General features: G+C 41.6%; 1 protein-coding gene across 1 annotated transcript in view; it reads right to left on the bottom strand.

Moving 5' to 3' along the window:
• SLC39A4 (solute carrier family 39 member 4) overlaps positions 1-20,603 on the bottom strand; it is a 46,279-nt gene that overhangs the window by 14,069 nt on the left and 11,607 nt on the right. Inside the window, exons 3-4 of the mRNA XM_075849480.1 lie at positions 3,037-3,194; positions 1,521-1,695 (exon numbers count right to left, since the gene is read on the bottom strand). Coding sequence (XP_075705595.1) covers positions 1,521-1,695; positions 3,037-3,194 — 333 coding nt within the window. The remainder of the gene's footprint in view (positions 1-1,520; positions 1,696-3,036; positions 3,195-20,603) is intronic.

The raw sequence follows: 20,603 nt of genomic DNA, 5'->3' as shown, positions 1-20,603 counted from the left end.
ACAGTGCCATACAGTCTCCCACCTCCCCCTTATAGACCGTGTCATACAGCCCCCACCTCCCCCTTGTAGACAGTGCCACAAACAAATTTTTACTCACCTAGGCCCCGTTCCCGCGATGAACACAACATCGAGGACGGAATCCTGTAGCCTAGTACAGAGTTTCCCAACCTTTTTGGACTCGAGGCACCACTGGAAAAATAAAATGTCCTCAGGGCCCCCCTACCAAAAATTGCTTAGAGAAAGACAGAAACCGGCTAAAAACATGCACTACACAGCGTTTTTTGTAAGGCAGAAAAATCTGCTTCAAAATTATTTTTTTTTGCGTGTTTTTTTTAAGCCATTGAAGTGAAAGCAAAAGACGCAGGCAAATAGGTAGTGCTACAGTGCTCTCTTGTAGGTAGTGCTACATTGCCCCCCTGTAGGAAGTGCCACACTGCCCCCCTGTAGGTAATGTCACACAGCCCCCCTGTAGGTAGTGCCACACAGCCCCCTTGTTGGTAGTGCCACACAGCCCCCTTGTAGGTAGTGCCACACAGCCCCCTTGTAGGTAGTGCCACACAGCCCCCTTGTAGGTAGTGCCACACTGCCCCCCTGTAGGAAGTGCCACACTGCCCCCCTGTAGGTAGTGCCGCACTGCCCCCCTGTAGGTAGTGCCACACAGCCCCCCTGTAGGTAGTGCCACACAGCCCCCCTGTAGGTAGTGCCACACAGCCCCCCTGTAGGTAGTGCCACACAGCCCCCCTGTAGGTAGTGCCACAAAGCCCCCTTGTAGGTAGTGCCACACTGCCCCCTTGTAGGTAGTGCCACACTGCCCCCTTGTAGGTAGTGCCACACTGCCCCCTATAGATAGTGCCACAAAGCTCCCTTGTAGGTAGTGCCACACTGCCCCCTTGTAGGTAGTGCCACACATCCCCCTGTAGATAGTGCCACACAGCCCCCTTGTAGGTAGTTCCTCACTGCATAGCACCCTAGAAATGAATGAAAATGCCAAGTATTGCAAAAAATATAAAAATCTTTAATACATAATAAATATCAGCAACTCATGGTGTCAAAAACAATTACATATTGAAGGTAATGATCAGAGAGGATATCAGATATGTAAGAGGTTAATAACCTAGGGGTCAACAGAACAACCCACCTCAAAAATAGCAGAACTACTCCTACATAATCCCACCACACGTTGGGGTACCACCGTACACCCGCTGTTACTGTTGGGGTGCAGGGGGAGAGAGGAAGCCCTGTACTGAACCTATCGGAAAGGGATTTGAAGCCAACTACAGTTCTCACCCCCATAACACCAATGACACAGGAGCCACATCAATAGCACATTCACCCATGAACCCGTGAAACGTAAATTTCTTCCAGACTATAAAATCAGCTACCAAGCTCCTCATCCCTTTACAAAGACCTCATGGAATTCTGAGCTCCACCCATGCTCAACCAAGACCACACCTGCCCCACCCATGCTCAACCAAGGCCACGCCCACATCTCAGTCATAGTCAGGGGAGAAGAAACTTACTCTCAGAAGTGCTCAGCTGTCCTTCAGTGAGTCCGTGCTGGTGATTATCCGGACACAAACCAAGGATCTGCTGCTGGATCAGGCTGACGCTGATATCTCGGAACTTCTCTTGGGAAATATTCTCTGTTACATTCACCCCATATATGGTCAGGATTTCTTCAGGGCCAAAGCAAGTCTACGGGGGGTATTAAACATGAATTCTTATTTTTCAGTGACAGCAAATATTCTTTATACATTATCCCTACACAGTACTACACACGCAGTAATACACTGCACAGTACCACTTCTCCTGTACTGTATACTGGGTGTAATTCTCAGTATCTGTATTATTCTGTATATATATATATATATACACTGCACAGTACCACTTCTCCTGTCCTGTATACTGGGTGTAATTCTCAGTATCTGTATTATTCTGTATATATACACTGCACAGTACCACTTCTCCTGTCCTGTATACTGGGTGTAATTCTCAGTATCTGTATTATTCTGTATATATATACATACACTGCACAGTACCACTTCTCCTGTCCTGTATACTGGGTGTAATTCTCAGTATCTGTATTATTCTCTATATATACTGCACAGTACCACTTCTCCTGTCCTGTATACTGGGTGTAATTCTCAGTATCTGTATTATTCTGTATATATGGACACTGCACAGTACCACTTCCCTGTCCTGTATACTGGGTGTAATTCTCAGTATCTGTATTATTCTGTATATATGGACACTGCACAGTACCACTTCTCCTGTCCTGTATACTGGGTGTAATTCTCAGTATCTGTATTATTCTGTATATATATATACACTGCACAGTACCACTTCCCTGTCCTGTATACTGGGTGTAATTCTCAGTATCTGTATTATTCTGTATATATATACACTGCACAGTACCACTTCTCCTGTCCTGTATACTGGGTGTAATTCTCAGTATCTGTATTATTCTGTATATATATACACAGCACAGCACCACTTCTCCTGTCCTGTATACTGGGTGTAATTCTCAGTATCTGTATTATTCTGTATATATATATATATACACTGCACAGTACCACTTCCCTGTCCTGTATACTGGGTGTAATTCTCAGTATCTGTATTATTCTGTATATATGGACACTGCACAGTACCACTTCCCTGTCCTGTATACTGGGTGTAATTCTCAGTATCTGTATTATTCTGTATATATGGACACTGCACAGTACCACTTCTCCTGTCCTGTATACTGGGTGTAATTCTCAGTATCTGTATTATTCTGTATATATATACACTGCACAGTACTACTTCTCCTGTCCTGTATACTGGGAGTAATTCTCAGTATCTCCTCTTACTCTCAATGTTTGGACCCTTTTGTCCAATGTTCTTGCTTAATTTTTTTGTGTCTCTTTTAACAGAAAATCAGTAGAATTACGAGTGCAGCTCTGGATGTGACTTAAGTCATGTGAAGTACTCATGAGTTGCTCAGCATTAGATGTACAGTAGATTGAGGTGGAGCTCTCACTTCAGGATGTGACTCACCTCGTCCCAGTGATGTATGTGAACTTCACTTTGTCTCATGTTGCGCTTCTGGTTTCCATCTGTCTGGTTGTTGTGATCTTCCTCGTGGTCATGATTGTGGTTCTGGTCTTGATCATCATCAAGTAGCAGTTTTAGAGTTGTCATGAGGTTGGTGAGACCTTGAATGAGAATAACATGAGGGTATGAATGGCCGTGATGCACAGTAGAAGAACGCTCTTTTGGTAGCATCTATTCCTGATGTCACACGTTAAATAAAGTCACAAGATGTGTCCTGTAGATGTAGGAAATGCCGGAGTGATGGAGAGGACAGGCTCTAGTGATGAGGGAGTGATGGAGAAGACAGGCTGTAGTGATGAGGAAGTGATGGAGAGGACAGGCTCTGGTGATTAGAGAGTGATGGAGAGGACAGGCTCTGGTGATGAGGGAGTGATGGAGAGGACAGGCTCTAGTGATGAGGGAGTGATGGAGAGGACAGGCTGTAGTGATGAGGAAGTGATGGAGAGGACAGGCTCTGGTGATGAGAGAGTGATGGAGTGGACAGGCTCTGGTGATGAGGGAGTGATGGAGAGGACAGGCTCTGGTGATGAGGGAGTGATGGAGAGGACAGGCTCTAGTGATGAGAGAGTGATGGAGTGGACAGGCTCTGGTGATGAGAGAGTGATGGAGAGGACAGGCTCTGGTGATGAGGGAGTGATGGAGAGGACAGGCTCTGGTGATGAGGGAGTGATGGAGAGGACAGGCTCTAGTGATGAGGGAGTGATGGAGAGGACAGGCTGTAGTGATGAGGAAGTGATGGAGAGGACAGGCTCTGGTGATGAGAGAGTGATGGAGTGGACAGGCTCTGGTGATGAGGGAGTGATGGAGAGGACAGGCTCTGGTGATGAGGGAGTGATGGAGAGGACAGGCTCTGGTGATGAGGGAGTGATGGAGAGGACAGGCTCTGGTGATGAGGGAGTGATGGAGAGGACAGGCTCTGGTGATGAGGGAGTGATGGAGAGGACAGGCTCTGGTGATGAGGGAGTGATGGAGAGGACAGGCTGTAGTGATGAGGAAGTGATGGAGTGGACAGGCTCTGGTGATGAGAGAGTGATGGAGAGGACAGGCTCTGGTGATGAGGGAGTGATGGAGAGGACAGGCTCTAGTGATGAGGGAGTGATGGAGAGGACAGGCTGTAGTGATGAGGAAGTGATGGAGAGGACAGGCTCTGGTGATGAGAGAGTGATGGAGTGGACAGGCTCTGGTGATGAGGGAGTGATGGAGAGGACAGGCTCTGGTGATGAGGGAGTGATGGAGAGGACAGGCTCTGGTGATGAGGGAGTGATGGAGAGGACAGGCTCTGGTGATGAGGGAGTGATGGAGAGGACAGGCTCTGGTGATGAGGGAGTGATGGCGAGGACAGGCTCTGGTGATGAGGGAGTGATGGAGAGGACAGGCTCTGGTGATGAGGGAGTGATGGAGAGGACAGGCTGTGGTGATGAGGAAGTGATGGAGAGGACAGGCTCTGGTGATGAGAGAGTGATGGAGAGGACAGGCTCTGGTGATGAGGGAGTGATGGAGAGGACAGGCTCTAGTGATGAGGGAATGATGGAGAGGACAGGCTGTAGTGATGAGGAAGTGATGGAGAGGACAGGCTCTGGTGATGAGAGAGTGATGGAGTGGACAGGCTCTGGTGATGAGGGAGTGATGGAGAGGATAGGCTCTGGTGATGAGGAAGTGATGGAGAGGACAGGCTCTGTTCTGGTGATGAGGGAATGGATGGAATGGACAGACTTTGGTAATGAGGGAGTGATGGAGAGGACAGGCTCTGGTGATGAGAGAGTGATGGAGAGGACAGGCTCTGGTGATGAGGAAGTGATGGAGAGGACAGGCTCTGGTGATGAGGGAGTGATGGAGAGGACAGGCTCTGGTGATGAGGGAGTGATGGAGAGGACAGGCTCTGGTGATGAGGGAGTGATGGAGAGGACAGGCTCTGGTGATGAGGGAGTGATGGAGAGGACAGGCTCTGGTGATGAGGGAGTGATGGAGAGGACAGGCTCTGGTGATGAGAGAGTGATGGAGAGGACAGGCTCTGGTGATGAGGGAGTGATGGAGAGGACAGGCTCTGGTGATGAGGGAGTGATGGAGAGGACAGGCTCTGGTGATGAGGGAGTGATGGAGAGGACAGGCTCTGGTGATGAGGGAGTGATGGAGAGGACAGGCTCTAGTGATGAGGGAGTGATGGAGAGGACAGGCTTTGGTGATAAGGGAGTGATGGAGTGGACAGGCTCTGGTGATAAGGGAGTGATGGAGTGGACAGACTCTGGGGATGAGGGAGTGATGGAGAGGACAGGCTCTGATGATGAGGAAGTGATGGAGAGGACAGGCTGTGGTGATGAGGGAGTGATAGAACTCTAGTATAACCCCATCTAACCAGTATATATCTCCTTATAACCTATATACCTCCAGATAACCAGTATATACCTGAATGTAGCCAGTATATACTTCCATATAACCAGTATACACCTCCATATAACCAGTATACACCTCCATATAACCAGTATTCATCTCCATATAACCAGTATACATCTCCATATAACCAGTATACATCTCCATATAACCACTATATACCTCCATATAACCACTATATACCTCCATATAACCAGTATACACCTCCATATAACCAGTATACACCTCCATATAACCAGTATACACCTCCATATAGCCAGTAAACATTTCCATATGACCAGTATATAACTCCATATAACCAGTATGCACCCCCATCTAACCAGTATATATCTCCTTATAACCAGAATACATCCAGATAACCAGTATATACCTGAATGTAACCAGTATATACTTCCATATAACCAGTACACACCTCCATATAACCAATACACCGCCATATAACCAGTATACACCTCCATATAACCAGTATAAACCTCCATATATCCAGTATACACCTCCATATAACCAGTATTCATCTCCATATAACGAGTATACATCTCCATATAACCAGTATACATCTCCATATAACCACTATATACCTCCATATAACCACTATATACCTCCATATAACCAGTATACACCTCCATATAACCAGTATACACCTCCATATAACCAGTATACACCTCCATATAGCCAGTAAACATTTCCATATGGCCAGTATATAACTCCATATAACCAGTATGCACCCCCATCTAACCAGTATATATCTCCTTATAACCAGTATACATCCAGATAACCAGTATATACCTGAATGTAACCAGTATATACTTCCATATAACTAGTACACACCTCCATATAACCAATACACCGCCATATAACCAGTATATACCTCCATATAACCAGCATAAACCTCCATATATCCAGTATACACCTCCATATAACCAATATTCATCTCCATATAACGAGTATACATCTCCATATAACCAGTATACATCTCCATATAAACCACTATATACCTCAATATAACCAGTATACACCTCCATATAACCAGTAAACACCTCCATATAACCAGTATACACCTCCATATAACCAGTATACACCTCCATATAACCAGTATACACCTCCATATAGCCAGTATACAATTCCATATAACCAGTATACACCTCCATATAACCAGTATACACCTCCATGTAACCAGTATACACCTCCATATAGCCAGTATAAATTTCCATATAACCTGTAAACACCTCTATATATCCAGTATACACCTCCATATAACCAGTATACAATTCCATATAACCAGTATACACCCCATATAACCAGTATTCATCTCCATATAACCAGTATTCATCTCCATATAACCAGTATACATCTCCATATAAACCACTATATACCTCCATATAAACCACTATATACCTCCATATAACCAGTAAACACCTCCATATAACCAGTATACACCTCCATATAGCCAGTATACAATTCCATATAACCAGTATACACTTCCATATAACCAGTATACACCTCCATATAACCAGTATACACCTCCATATAGCCAGTATACATTTCCATATAACCTGTAAACACCTCCATATAACCAGTATACACCTCCATATAGCCAGTATACAATTCCATATAACCAGTATACACCTCCATATAACCAGTATACACCTCCATATAGCCAGTATACAATTCCATATAACCAGTATACACCTCCATATAACCAGTATACACCTCCATATAACCAGTATACACCTCCATATAGCCAGTATACATTTCCATATAACCTGTAAACACCTCTATATATCCAGTATACACCTCCATATAACCAGTATTCATCTCCATATAACCAGTATTCATCTCCATATAACCAGTATACATCTCCATATAGCCAGTATACAATTCCATATAACCAGTATACAACTCCATATAACCAGTATACACCTCCATATAGCCAGTATACAATTCCATATAACCAGTATACACCTCCATATAACCAGTATACACCTCCATATAACCAGCATACACCTCCATATAACCAGTATACACCTCCATATAACCAGTATATACCTCCATATAACCAGCATACACCTCCATATAACCAGTATACACCTCCATATAGCCAGTATACACCTCCATATAGCCAGTATACATTTCCATATAACCTGTGAACACCTCTATATATCCAGTATACACCTCCATATAACCAGTATTCATCTCCATATAACCAGTATTCATCTCCATATAACCAGTATACATCTCCATATAAACCACTATATACCTCCATATAACCAGTAAACACCTCCATATAACCAGTATACACCCCCATATAACCAGTATACACCTCCATATAACCAGTATACACCTCCATATAGCCAGTATACACCTCCATATAGCCAGTATACACCTCCATATAGCCAGTATACAATTCCATATAACCAGTATACACCTCCATAAAACCAGTATACACCTCCATAAAACCAGTATACACCTCCATATAACCAGTATACACCCCATATAACCAGTATACACCTCCATATAACCAGTGTACACCTCCATATAACCAGTACACCCCCATATAACCAGTGTATGTCTCCATAAAACCAGTATACACCTCCATAAAACCAGTATACACCTCCATAAAACCAGTATACACCACAATATAACCAGTATACACCACAATATAACCAGTATGCACCTCCATATAATCAGTATATACCTCCATATAATCAGTATATACCTCCATATAACCAGTATACTGGTGTAGGTGTATACTAGTAATATGGAGGTGTACTGGTTATATGGGGGTGTATACTGGTTATGTGGAGGTGTACTGGTTATATGGGGGTGTATACTGGTTATATGGAGGTGTACTGGTTATATGGAAATATATACTGGTTATATGGAAATGTACGCTGGTTATATGAAGGTGTGTACTGGTTATATGGAGATGTACACTGGTTATATGGGGGGTATACTGGCTATATGGAGGTGTATACTGGTTATATGGAGATGTATACTGTTTATATGGAGGTGTTTACTGGTTATATGGGGGGGTATACTGGCTATATGGAGGTGTATACTGGTTATATGGGAATGTACTCTGGTTATAAGAAGGTGTTTACTGGGTATATGGGGGGTATACTGGTTATATGGAGGTGTGTACTTGTTATATGGAAATGTACTCTGGTTATATGGAGGTGTATACTGGTTATATGGAAATGTATGCTGGTTATATGGAGGTATACTGGTGATATGGGGGTGTATACTGGTTATATGGAGATGTATACTGGTTATATGGGAATGTACTCTGGTTATATGGAGGTGTATGCTGGTTATATGGGGGTGCACTGGTTATATGGAGGTGTATACTGGTTATATGGAAATGTATACTGGTTATATGGAGATGTATACTGGTTATATGGGAATGTACTCTGGTTATATGGAGGTGTATACTAGTTATATGGAGGTGTATGCGGGTTATATGGGGTGTATGCTGGTTATGTGGGGTGTATGCTGGTTATATGGAGGTGTACACTGGTTATATGGAGGTGTATACTGGTTATATGGGGGTGTACACTGGTGATATGGGGGTGTATGCTGGTTATATAGAGGTGTATGCTGGTTATATGGAGGTGTATACTGGTTATATGGGGGTGTATACTGGTTATATGGGGGTGTATATTGGTTATATGGAGGTATTTACTGGTTATATGGAGGTGTATACTGGTTATATGGGGTGTACACTGGTTATATGGGGGTGTACACTGGTTATATGGGGGTGTACACTGGTTATATGGAGTGTATACTGGTTATATGGAGATGTATTCTGGTTATATGGAGGTGTATACTGGTTATATGGGGGTCGATACTGGTTATATGGAGTTGTATACTGGTTATATGGAGGTGTATACTGGTTATATGGAGGTGTATACTGGTTACATGAGGTGTATACTGGTTATATGGGGGTGTATACTGGTTATATGGGGGTGTATGCAGGTTATATGGAGGTGTATACTGGTTATATGGGGTGTATGCTGGTTATATGGAGGTGTATACTGGTTATATGGAGGTGTATACTGGTTATATGGGGATGTATGCTGGTTATATGGAGGTATATACTGGTTATATGGAGGTGTATACTGGTTATATGGGGGTGCACTGGTTATATGGAGGTGTACGCTGGTTATATGGGGGTGTATACTGGTTATATGGAAATGGAGATGTATACTGGTTATATGGCGGTATATACTGGTTATATGGGGTGCACCGGTTATATGGAGGTGTATACTGGTTATTTGGAGGTGTATACTGTTATATGGGGATGTATACTGGTTATATGGGGGTGTATACTGGTTATATGGAGGTATATACTGGTTATATGGAGATGTATACTGGTTATATGGAGATGTATACTGGTTATATGGAGGTGTATACTGGTTATATGGATGTGTATACTGGTTATATAGAGATGTATACTGGTTATATGGGGTGTATACTGGTTATATGGGGTGTATGCTGGTTATATGGGGGTGCACTGGTTATATGGAGATGTATACTCGTTATATGGAGATGAATACTGGTTATATGGAGGTGTATACTGGTTATTTGGAGATGTATACTGGTTATATAGAGATGTATACTGGTTATATGGGGTATATACTGGCTATATGGAGATGTACCGGTTATATGGAGGTGTATACTGGTTATATGGGGGTGCACTGGTTATATGGAAATATATACTGGTTATATGGAAATGTATACTGGTTATATGGAGGTGTACACTGGTTATATGGAGGTGTACATTGGTTATATGGAGATGTATACTGGTTATATGGGGTGTGTGCTGGTTATATGGAGGAGTGCACTGGTTATATGGGGGTGTACACTGGTTATATGGAGGTGTATACTGGTTATATGAGGTGTATACTGGTTATATGGGGGTGTATACTGGTTATATTGGGGTGTATGCTGGTTATATGGGGTGTATGCTGGTTATATGGAGGTGTACACTGGTTATATGGAGGTGTATACTGGTTATATGGGGGTGCACCGGTTATATGGAGGTATATACTGGTTATATGGGGTGTATACTGGTTATATGGAGGTATATACTGGTTATATGGAGGTATATACTGGTTATATGGAGATGTATACTGTTATATGGAGGTGTATACTGGTTATATGGGGTGTATACTGGTTATATGGGGTGTATACTGGTTATATGGGGGTGTATACTGGTTATATGGGGGTGTATACTGGTTATATGGGGTGTATACTGGTTATATGGGGTGTATACTGGTTATATGGGGTGCATACTGGTTATATGGGGGTTCTATACTGGTTATATGGAGATGTATACTGTTATATGGAGGTGTATACTGGTTATATGGGGTGTATACTGGTTATATGGGGGTGTATACTGGTTATATGGGGGTGTATACTGGTTATATGGAGATGTATACTGGTTATAAGGAGATGTATACTGGTTATATGGGGTGTATGCTGGTTATATGGAGATGGATACTGTTATATGGAGGTGTATACTGGTTATATGGAGATGTATTCTGGTTATATGGAGGTGTATACTGGTTATATGGGGGTGCACTGGTTATATGGAGGTGTATACTGGTTATATGGATGTGTATACTGGTTATATGGAGGAGTATACTGGTTATATGGGGTGTATGCTGGTTATATGGAGGAGTATACTGGTTATATGGAGGTGTATACTGGTTACATGGAGGTGTATACTGGTTATATGGAGGTGTATACTGGTTATATGGGGGTGCAGTGGTTATATGGAGGTGTATACTGGTTATATGGGGTGTATAATGGTTATATGGAGGTATATTCTGGTTATATGGGGTGTATGCTGGTTATATGGAGGTGTATACTAGTTATATGGAGGTGTCTACTGGATATACTGAGGTATATACTGGTTATATGGAGGTGTATACTGGTTATATGGGGTGTATACTGGTTATATTGAGGTGTATACTGGTTATATGGAGGTATATACTGGTTATATGGAGGAGTATACTGGTTATATGAGGTGTATGCTGGTTATATGGAGGTGTATACTGGTTATATGGAGGTGTATGCTGGTTATATGGAGGTGTATACTGGTTATATGGAGGTGTATGCTGGTTATATGGGGGTGCATACTGGTTATATGGAGGTGTATGCTGGTTATATGGAGGTGTATGCGGGTTATATGGGGTGTATGCTGGTTATATGGGGTGTATACTGGTTATATGGGGTGTACTGGTTATATGGAGATGTATACTGGTTATATGGAGGTGTATACTGGTTATATGGAGGAGTATACTGGTTATATGGAGGTGTATGCTGGTTATATGAGGTGTATACTGGTTATATGGAGGTGTATACTGGTTATATGGAGGTGTATACTGGATATATGGAGGTGTATGCTGGTTATATGGAGGTGTATACTGGTTATATGGGGGTGCACTGGTTATATGGGGGTGCACTGGTTATATGAGGTGTATGCTGGTTATATGGGGTGTATGCTGGTTATATGGGGTGTATGCTGGTTATATGGAGGTGTATGCTGGTTATATGGAGGTGTATACTGGTTATATGGAGGTGTATACTGGTTATATGGAGGTATATACTGGTTATATGGAGGTGTATACTGGTTATATGGGGTGTATGCTGGTTATATGGGGTGTATGCTGGTTATATGGAGGTGTATGCTGGTTATATGGGGTGTATGCTGGTTATATGGAGGTGTGTACTGGTTATATGGGGTGTATGCTGGTTATATGGGGGTGCACTGGTTATATGGGGTGTATACTGGTTATATGGGGTGTATGCTAGTTATATGGAGGTGTGTACTGGTTATATGGGGTGTATGCTGGTTATACGGGGTGTATGCTGGTTATACGGGGTGTATACTGGTTATATGAAGGTGTATACTGGTTATATGGAGGAGTATACTGGTTATATGGGGTGTATACTGATTATATGGAGGTGTACTGGTTAAATAGGGATGTATACTGGTTATATGGCGGTATATGCTGGTTATATGGAGGTGTACACTGGTTATATGGAGGTGTACACTGGTTATATGGAGGTGTACACTGGTTATATGGAGCTGTATACTGGTTATATGGGAATGTACTCTGGTTATATGGAGGTGTTTACTGGTTATATGGGGGGTATACTGGCTATATGGAGGTGTATACTGGTTATATGGGAATGTACTCTGGTTATATGGAGGTGTTTACTGGTTATATGGAGGTGTATACTGGTTATATGGAGGTGTATACTGGTTATATGGGAATGTACTCTGGTTATATGGAGGTGTATACTGGTTATATGGAAATGTATGCTGGTTATATGGAGGAATATACTGGCTATATGGAGGTGTATACTGGTTATATGGAGGTGTATACTGGTTATATGGGGTGTATGCTGGTTATATGGGAATGTACTCTGGTTATATGGAGGTGTTTACTGGTTATATGGGGGGGTATACTGGCTATATAGAGGTGTATACTGGTTATATGGGAATGTACTCTGGTTATATGGAGGTGTTTACTGGTTATATGGAGGTGTATACTGGTTACATGGAGGTGTATACTGGTTATATGGGAATGTACTCTGGTTATATGGAGGTGTATACTGGTTATATGGAAATGTATGCTGGTTATATGGAGGAATATACTGGCTATATGGAGGTGTATACTGGTTATATGGGAATGTACTCTGGTTATATGGAGGTGTTTACTGGTTATATGGGGGGGGTATACTGGCTATATGGAGGTGTATACTGGTTATATGGGAATGTACTCTGGTTATATGGAGGTGTTTACTGGTTATATGGAGGTGTATACTGGTTATATGGAGGTGTATACTGGTTATATGGGAATGTACTCTGGTTATATGGAGGTGTATACTGGTTATATGGAGGTGTATACTGGTTATATGGAGGTGTATACTGGTTATATGGAGGTGTATGCTGGTTATATGGAGGTGTATGCTGGTTATATGGAAATGTATACTGGTTATATGGGAATGTACTCTGGTTATATGGAGGTATACTGGTGATATGGGGGTGTATACTGGTTATATGGAGATGTATACTGGTTATGTGGGAATGTATACTGTTATATGGAGATGTATACTGTTATATGGAGATGTATACTGTTATATGGGGGTATATACTGGTTATATGGAGGTGTACTGGTTATATGGAGGTGTATACTGGTTATATGGAGGTGTATACTGGTTATATGGAGGTGTATACTGGTTATATGAGGTGTATACTGGTTATATGGAGGTGTATGCTGGTTATATGGGGTGTATACTGGTTATATGGGGGTGTACACTGGTTATATGGAGGTGTACACTGGTTATATGGGGGTGTACACTGGTTATATGGGGGTGTACACTGGTTATATGGGGGTGTACACTGGTTATATGGGGCGTATACTGGTTATATGGGGGTCGATACTGGTTATATGGATTTGTATACTGGTTATATGGAGGTGTATACTGGTTATATGGAGGTGTATACTGGATAGATGAGGTGTATACTGGTTATATGGGGGTGTATACTGGTTATATGGGGGTGTATACTGGTTATATGGGGGTGTATTCAGGTTATATGGGGTGTATACTGGTTATATGGAGGTGTATACTGGTTATATGGAAATGTATGCTGGTTATATGGAAATGTATGCTGGTTATATGGAGGTGTTTACTGGTTATATGGAGGTGTATACTGGTTATATGGAGGTTTATACTGGTTATATGGAAATGTATGCTGGTTATATGGAGGTATACTGGTGATATGGGGGTGTATACTGGTTATATGGAGATGTATACTGGTTATATGGGAGTGTACTCTGGTTATATGGAGGTGTATGCTGGTTATATGGAAATGTATGCTGGTTATATGGGGTGTATGCTGGTTATATGGAGGTGTATACTGGTTATATGGAAATGTATGCTGGTTATATGGAGGTATACTGGTGATATGGGGGTGTATACTGGTTATATGGAGGTGTATACTGGTTATATGGAGGTGTATACTGGTTATATGGAGGTGTATACTGGTTATATGGAGGTGTATGCTGGTTATATGGAGGTGTATACTGGTTATATGGAGGTGTATACTGGTTATATGGAAATGTATACTGGTTATATGGAAATGTATACAGGTTATAAGTGGTGTGTGCTGGTTATATGGAGGAGTATACTGGTTATATGGAGATGTATACTGGTTACATGGAGATGTATACTGGTTATATGGAGATGTATACTGGTTATATGGAGATGTATACTGGTTATATGTAGATGTATACTGGTTATATGGAGGTGTATGCTGGTTATATGGAAATGTATGCTGGTTATATGGAAATGTATGCTGGTTATATGGTGGTATACTGGTGATATGGAGGTGTATACTGGTTATATGGGGTGTATGCTGGTTATATGGGGTGTATACTGGTTATATGGAGGTGTATGCTGGTTATATGGAGATGTATACTGGTAATATGGAGATGTATACTGTTATATGGAGATGTATACTGTTATATGGGGGTATATACTGGTTATATGGAGGTGTACTGGTTATATGGAGATGTATACTGGTTATATGGGGGTATATACTGGTTATATGGAGGTGTATACTGGTTATATGAGGTGTATACTGGTTATATGGGGGTGTACACTGGTTATATGGGGGTGTACACTGGTTATATGGAGGTGTACATTGGTTATATGGGGGTGTACCCTGGTTATATGGGGGTGTACACTGGTTATATGGGGGTGTACACTGGTTATATGGGGCGTATACTGGTTATATGGAGGTGTACTGGTTATATGGAGATGTATACTGGTTATATGGAGGTGTATACTGGTTATATGGAGGTGTATACTGGTTATATGAGGTGTATACTGGTTATATGGGGGTATATACTGGTTATATGGAGGTGTACTGGTTATATGGAGATGTATACTGGTTATATGGAGGTGTATACTGGTTATATGGAGGTGTATACTGGTTATATGAGGTGTATACTGGTTATATGGGGGTGTACACTGGTTATATGGGGGTGTACACTGGTTATATGGAGGTGTACATTGGTTATATGGGGGTGTACCCTGGTTATATGGGGGTGTACACTGGTTATATGGGGGTGTACACTGGTTATATGGGGCGTATACTGGTTATATGGAGATGTATTCTGGTTATATGGAGGTATATACTGGTTATATGGAGGAGTATACTGGTTATATGGAGGTGTATACTGGTTATATGGGGGTCGATACTGGTTATATGGAGTTGTATACTGGTTATATGGAGGTGTATACTGGTTATATGGAGGTGTATACTGGATAGATGAGGTGTATACTGGTTATATGGGGGTGTATACTGGTTATATGGAGGTGTATACTGGTTATATGGAGGTGTATACTGGTTATATGGGATGTATTCTGGTTATATGGAGGTGTATACTGGTTATATGGGGGTGTATACTGGTTATATGGGGGTGTATAATGGTTATATGGGGGTGTATTCAGGTTATATGGAGGTGTATACTGGTTATATGGGGTGTATGCTGGTTATATGGAGGTGTATACTGGTTATATGGGGGTGTATACTGGTTATATGGGGGTGTATACTGGTTATATGGGGGTGTATTCAGGTTATATGGAGGTGTATACTGGTTATATGGGGTGTATGCTGGTTATATGGAGGTGTATACTGGTTATATGGAGGTGTATACTGGTTATATGGAGGTGTGTACTGGTTATATGGGGGTGCACTGGTTATATAGGGGTGCACTGGTTATATGGGGTGTATACTGGTTATATGGGGGTGTATACTGGTTATATGGAGGTGTATACTGGTTATATAGGGGTGCACTGGTTATATGGAGGTGTATACTGGTTATATGGGGGTACACTGGTTATATGGAGGTGTATGCTGGTTATATGGGGGTGTATACTGGTTATATGGCGGTGTATACTGGTTATATGGCGGTATATACTGGTTATATGGGGGTGCACCGGTTATATGGAGGTGTATACTGGTTATTTGGAGGTGTATACTGTTATATGGGAATGTATACTGGTTATATGGGGGTGTATACTGGTTATATGGAGGTGTATACTGGTTATATGGATGTGTATACTGGTTATATAGAGATGTATACTGGTTATATGGGGTATATACTGGTTATATGGAGATGTACAGGTTATATGGAGGTGTATACTGGTTATATGGGGGTGCACTGGTTATATGGAATTATATACTGGTTATAAGGAAATGTATACTGGTTATATGGAGGTGTATACTGGTTATATAGGGGTGCACTGGTTATATGGAGGTGTACACTGGTTATATGGAGGTGTACACTGGTTATATGGAGATGTATACTGGTTATATGGGGTGTGTGCTGGTTATATGGAGGAGTGCACTGGTTATATGGAGGTATATGCTGGTTATATGGAGGTGTATACTGGTTATATGGGGGTGCACTGGTTATATGGAGGTATATACTGGTTATATGGGGTGTATACTGGTTATATGGGGTGTACACTGGTTATATGGAGGTATATACTGGTTATATGGAGATGTATACTATTATATGGAGGTGTATACTGGTTATATGGGGTGTATACTGGTTATATGGGGGTGTATACTGGTTATAAGGAAATGTATACTGGTTATATGGAGGAGTATACTGGTTATATGGAGGTGTATGCTGGTTATATGGAGGTATATACTGGTTATGTGGAGGTGTATACTGGTTATATGGAGGTGTATACTGGTTATATGGGGGTGCAGTGGTTATATGGAGGTGTATACTGGTTATATGGAGGTATATACTGGTTATGTGGAGGTGTATACTGGTTATATGGAGGTGTATACTGGTTATATGGGGGTGCAGTGGTTATATGGAGGTGTATACTGGTTATATGGAGGTATATTCTGGTTATATGGGGTGTATAATAGTTATATGGAGGTATATTCTGGTTATATGGAGGTATATTCGGGTTATATGGGGTGTATGCTGGTTATATGGGGTGTATACCGGTTATATGGGGTGTATAATGGTTATATGGAGGTATATTCTGGTTATATGGGGTGTATGCTGGTTATATGGAGGTGTATACTGGTTATATGGAGGTGTATACTGGTTATATGGAGGTGTATACTGGTTATATGGGGTGTATGCTGGTTATATGGAGGTGTATACTGGTTATATGGAGGTGTATACTGGTTATATGGAGATGTATACTGGTTATATGGAGGTGTATACTGGTTATATGGAGGTGTATACTGGTTATATGGAGGTGTATGCTGGTTATATGGAGGTGTATACTGACTGGTTATATGGAGATGTATACTGGTTATATGGAGGTGTATACTGGTTATATGGAGGTATATACTGGTTATATGGAGGTGTATACTGGTTATATGGGGGTGTATTGGTTATATGGGGTGTATACTGGTTATATGGAGGTGTATTGGTTACATGGAGGTGTATACTGGTTATATGGGGTGTATACTGGTTATATGGAGGTGTATACTGGTTATATGGAGGTGTCTACTGGATATATGGAGGTGTATACTGGTTATATGGAGGTGTACACTGGTTATATGGGGGTGCACTGGTTATATGGAGGTGTATGCTGGTTATATGGGGTGTATACTGGTTATATGGAGGTGTATACTGGTTATATGGAGGTGTATACTGGTTATATGGGGGTGCACTGGTTATATGGAGGTGTATGCTGGTTATATGGGGTGTATGCTGGTTAAATGGGGTGTATGCTGGTTATATGGAGGTGTATACTGGTTATATAGCGATGTATACTGGTAATATGGAGGTGTATACTGGTTATATGGGGGTGCATACTGGTTATATGGAGGTGTATGCTGGTTATATGAGGTGTATACTGGTTATATGGGGTGTATGCTGGTTATATGGAGGTGTACACTGGTTATATGGGGTGCACTGGTTATATGGGGTGTATACTGGTTATATGGGGTGTATGCTGGTTATATGGAGGTGTATACTGGTTATATGGGGTGTATACTGGTTATATGGGGTGTATACTGGTTATATGGAGGTGTATACTGGTTATATGGAGGTGTATACTGGTTATATGGGGTGCACTGGTTATATGGAGGTGTATGCTGGTTATATAGCGATGTATACTGGTAATATGGAGGTGTATGCTGGTTATATGGAGGTGTATACTGGTTATATGGAGGTGTATGCTGGTTATATGGAGGTGTACACTGGTTATATGGGGTGTATGCTGGTTATATGGAGGTGTATACTGGTTATATGGGGTGTATACTGGTTATATGGGGTGTATACTGGTTATATGGGGTGTATACTGGTTATATGGAGGTGTATACTGGTTATATGGAGGTGTATACTGGTTATATGGGGTGTATGCTGGTTATATGAGGTGTATACTGGTTATATGGAGGTGTATGCTGGTTATATGGAGGTGTACACTGGTTATATGGGGTGTATGCTGGTTATATGGAGGTGTATACTGGTTATATGGGGTGTATACTGGTTATATGGGGTGTATACTGGTTATATGGGGTGTATACTGGTTATATGGAGGTGTATACTGGTTATATGGAGGTGTATACTGGTTATATTGGGTGTATGCTGGTTATATGAGGTGTATACTGGTTATATGGGGTGTATGCTGGTTATATGGGGTGTATGCTGGTTATATGGGGGTGCACTGGTTATATGGAGGTATATACTGGTTATATGGGGTGTATGCTGGTTATACGGGGTTTATACTGGTTATATGGAGGTGTATGCGGGTTATATGGCGTGTATGCTGGTTATATGGAGGTGTATACTGGTAATATGGAGGTGTATGCTGGTTATATGGGAATGTACTCTGGTTATATGGAGGTATACTGGTGATATGGGGGTGTATACTGGTTATATGGAGATGTATACTGGTTATGTGGGAATGTATACTGTTATATGGAGATGTATACTGTTATATGGAGATGTATACTGTTATATGGAGGTGTATACTGGTTATATGGAGGTGTATACTGGTTATATGGAGGTGTATACTGGTTATATGAGGTGTATACTGGTTATATGGAGGTGTATGCTGGTTATATGGGGTGTATACTGGTTATATGGGGGTGTACACTGGTTATATGGAGGTGTACACTGGTTATATGGGGGTGTACACTGGTTATATGGGGGTGTACACTGGTTATATGGGGCGTATACTGGTTATATGGGGGTCGATACTGGTTATATGGATTTGTATACTGGTTATATGGAGGTGTATACTGGTTATATGGAGGTGTATACTGGATAGATGAGGTGTATACTGGTTATATGGGGGTGTATACTGGTTATATGGGGGTGTATACTGGTTATATGGGGGTGTATTCAGGTTATATGGGGTGTATACTGGTTATATGGAAATGTATGCTGGTTATATGGAAATGTATGCTGGTTATATGGAGGTGTTTACTGGTTATATGGAGGTGTATACTGGTTATATGGAGGTTTATACTGGTTATATGGAAATGTATGCTGGTTATATGGAGGTGTATACTGGTGATATGGGGGTGTATACTGGTTATATGGAGATGTATACTGGTTATATGGGAATGTACTCTGGTTATATGGAGGTGTATGCTGGTTATATGGAAATGTATGCTGGTTATATGGGGTGTATGCTGGTTATATGGAGGTGTATACTGGTTATATGGAAATATATGCTGGTTATATGGAGGTATACTGGTGATATGGGGGTGTATACTGGTTATATGGAGGTGTATACTGGTTATATGGAGGTGTATACTGGTTATATGGAGGTGTATACTGGTTATATGGAGGTGTATGCTGGTTATATGGAGGTGTATACTGGTTATGTGGAGGTGTATACTGGTTATATGGAAATGTATACTGGTTATATGGAAATGTATACAGGTTATAAGGGGTGTGTGCTGGTTATATGGGGGTGCACTGGTTATATGGAGATGTATACTGGTTATATGGAGATGTATACTGGTTATATGGAGATGTATACTGGTTATATGGAGATGTATACTGGTTATATGGAGATGTATACTGGTTATATGGAGGTGTATGCTG

The sequence above is a fragment of the Rhinoderma darwinii genome, unplaced genomic scaffold (genome assembly GCF_050947455.1).
Source record: "Rhinoderma darwinii isolate aRhiDar2 unplaced genomic scaffold, aRhiDar2.hap1 Scaffold_889, whole genome shotgun sequence".
Lineage (NCBI taxonomy): Eukaryota > Metazoa > Chordata > Amphibia > Anura > Rhinodermatidae > Rhinoderma > Rhinoderma darwinii.
Note: the sequence above shows the minus strand (reverse complement) of the source record. Positions and strands in the feature narration are given on the sequence as shown.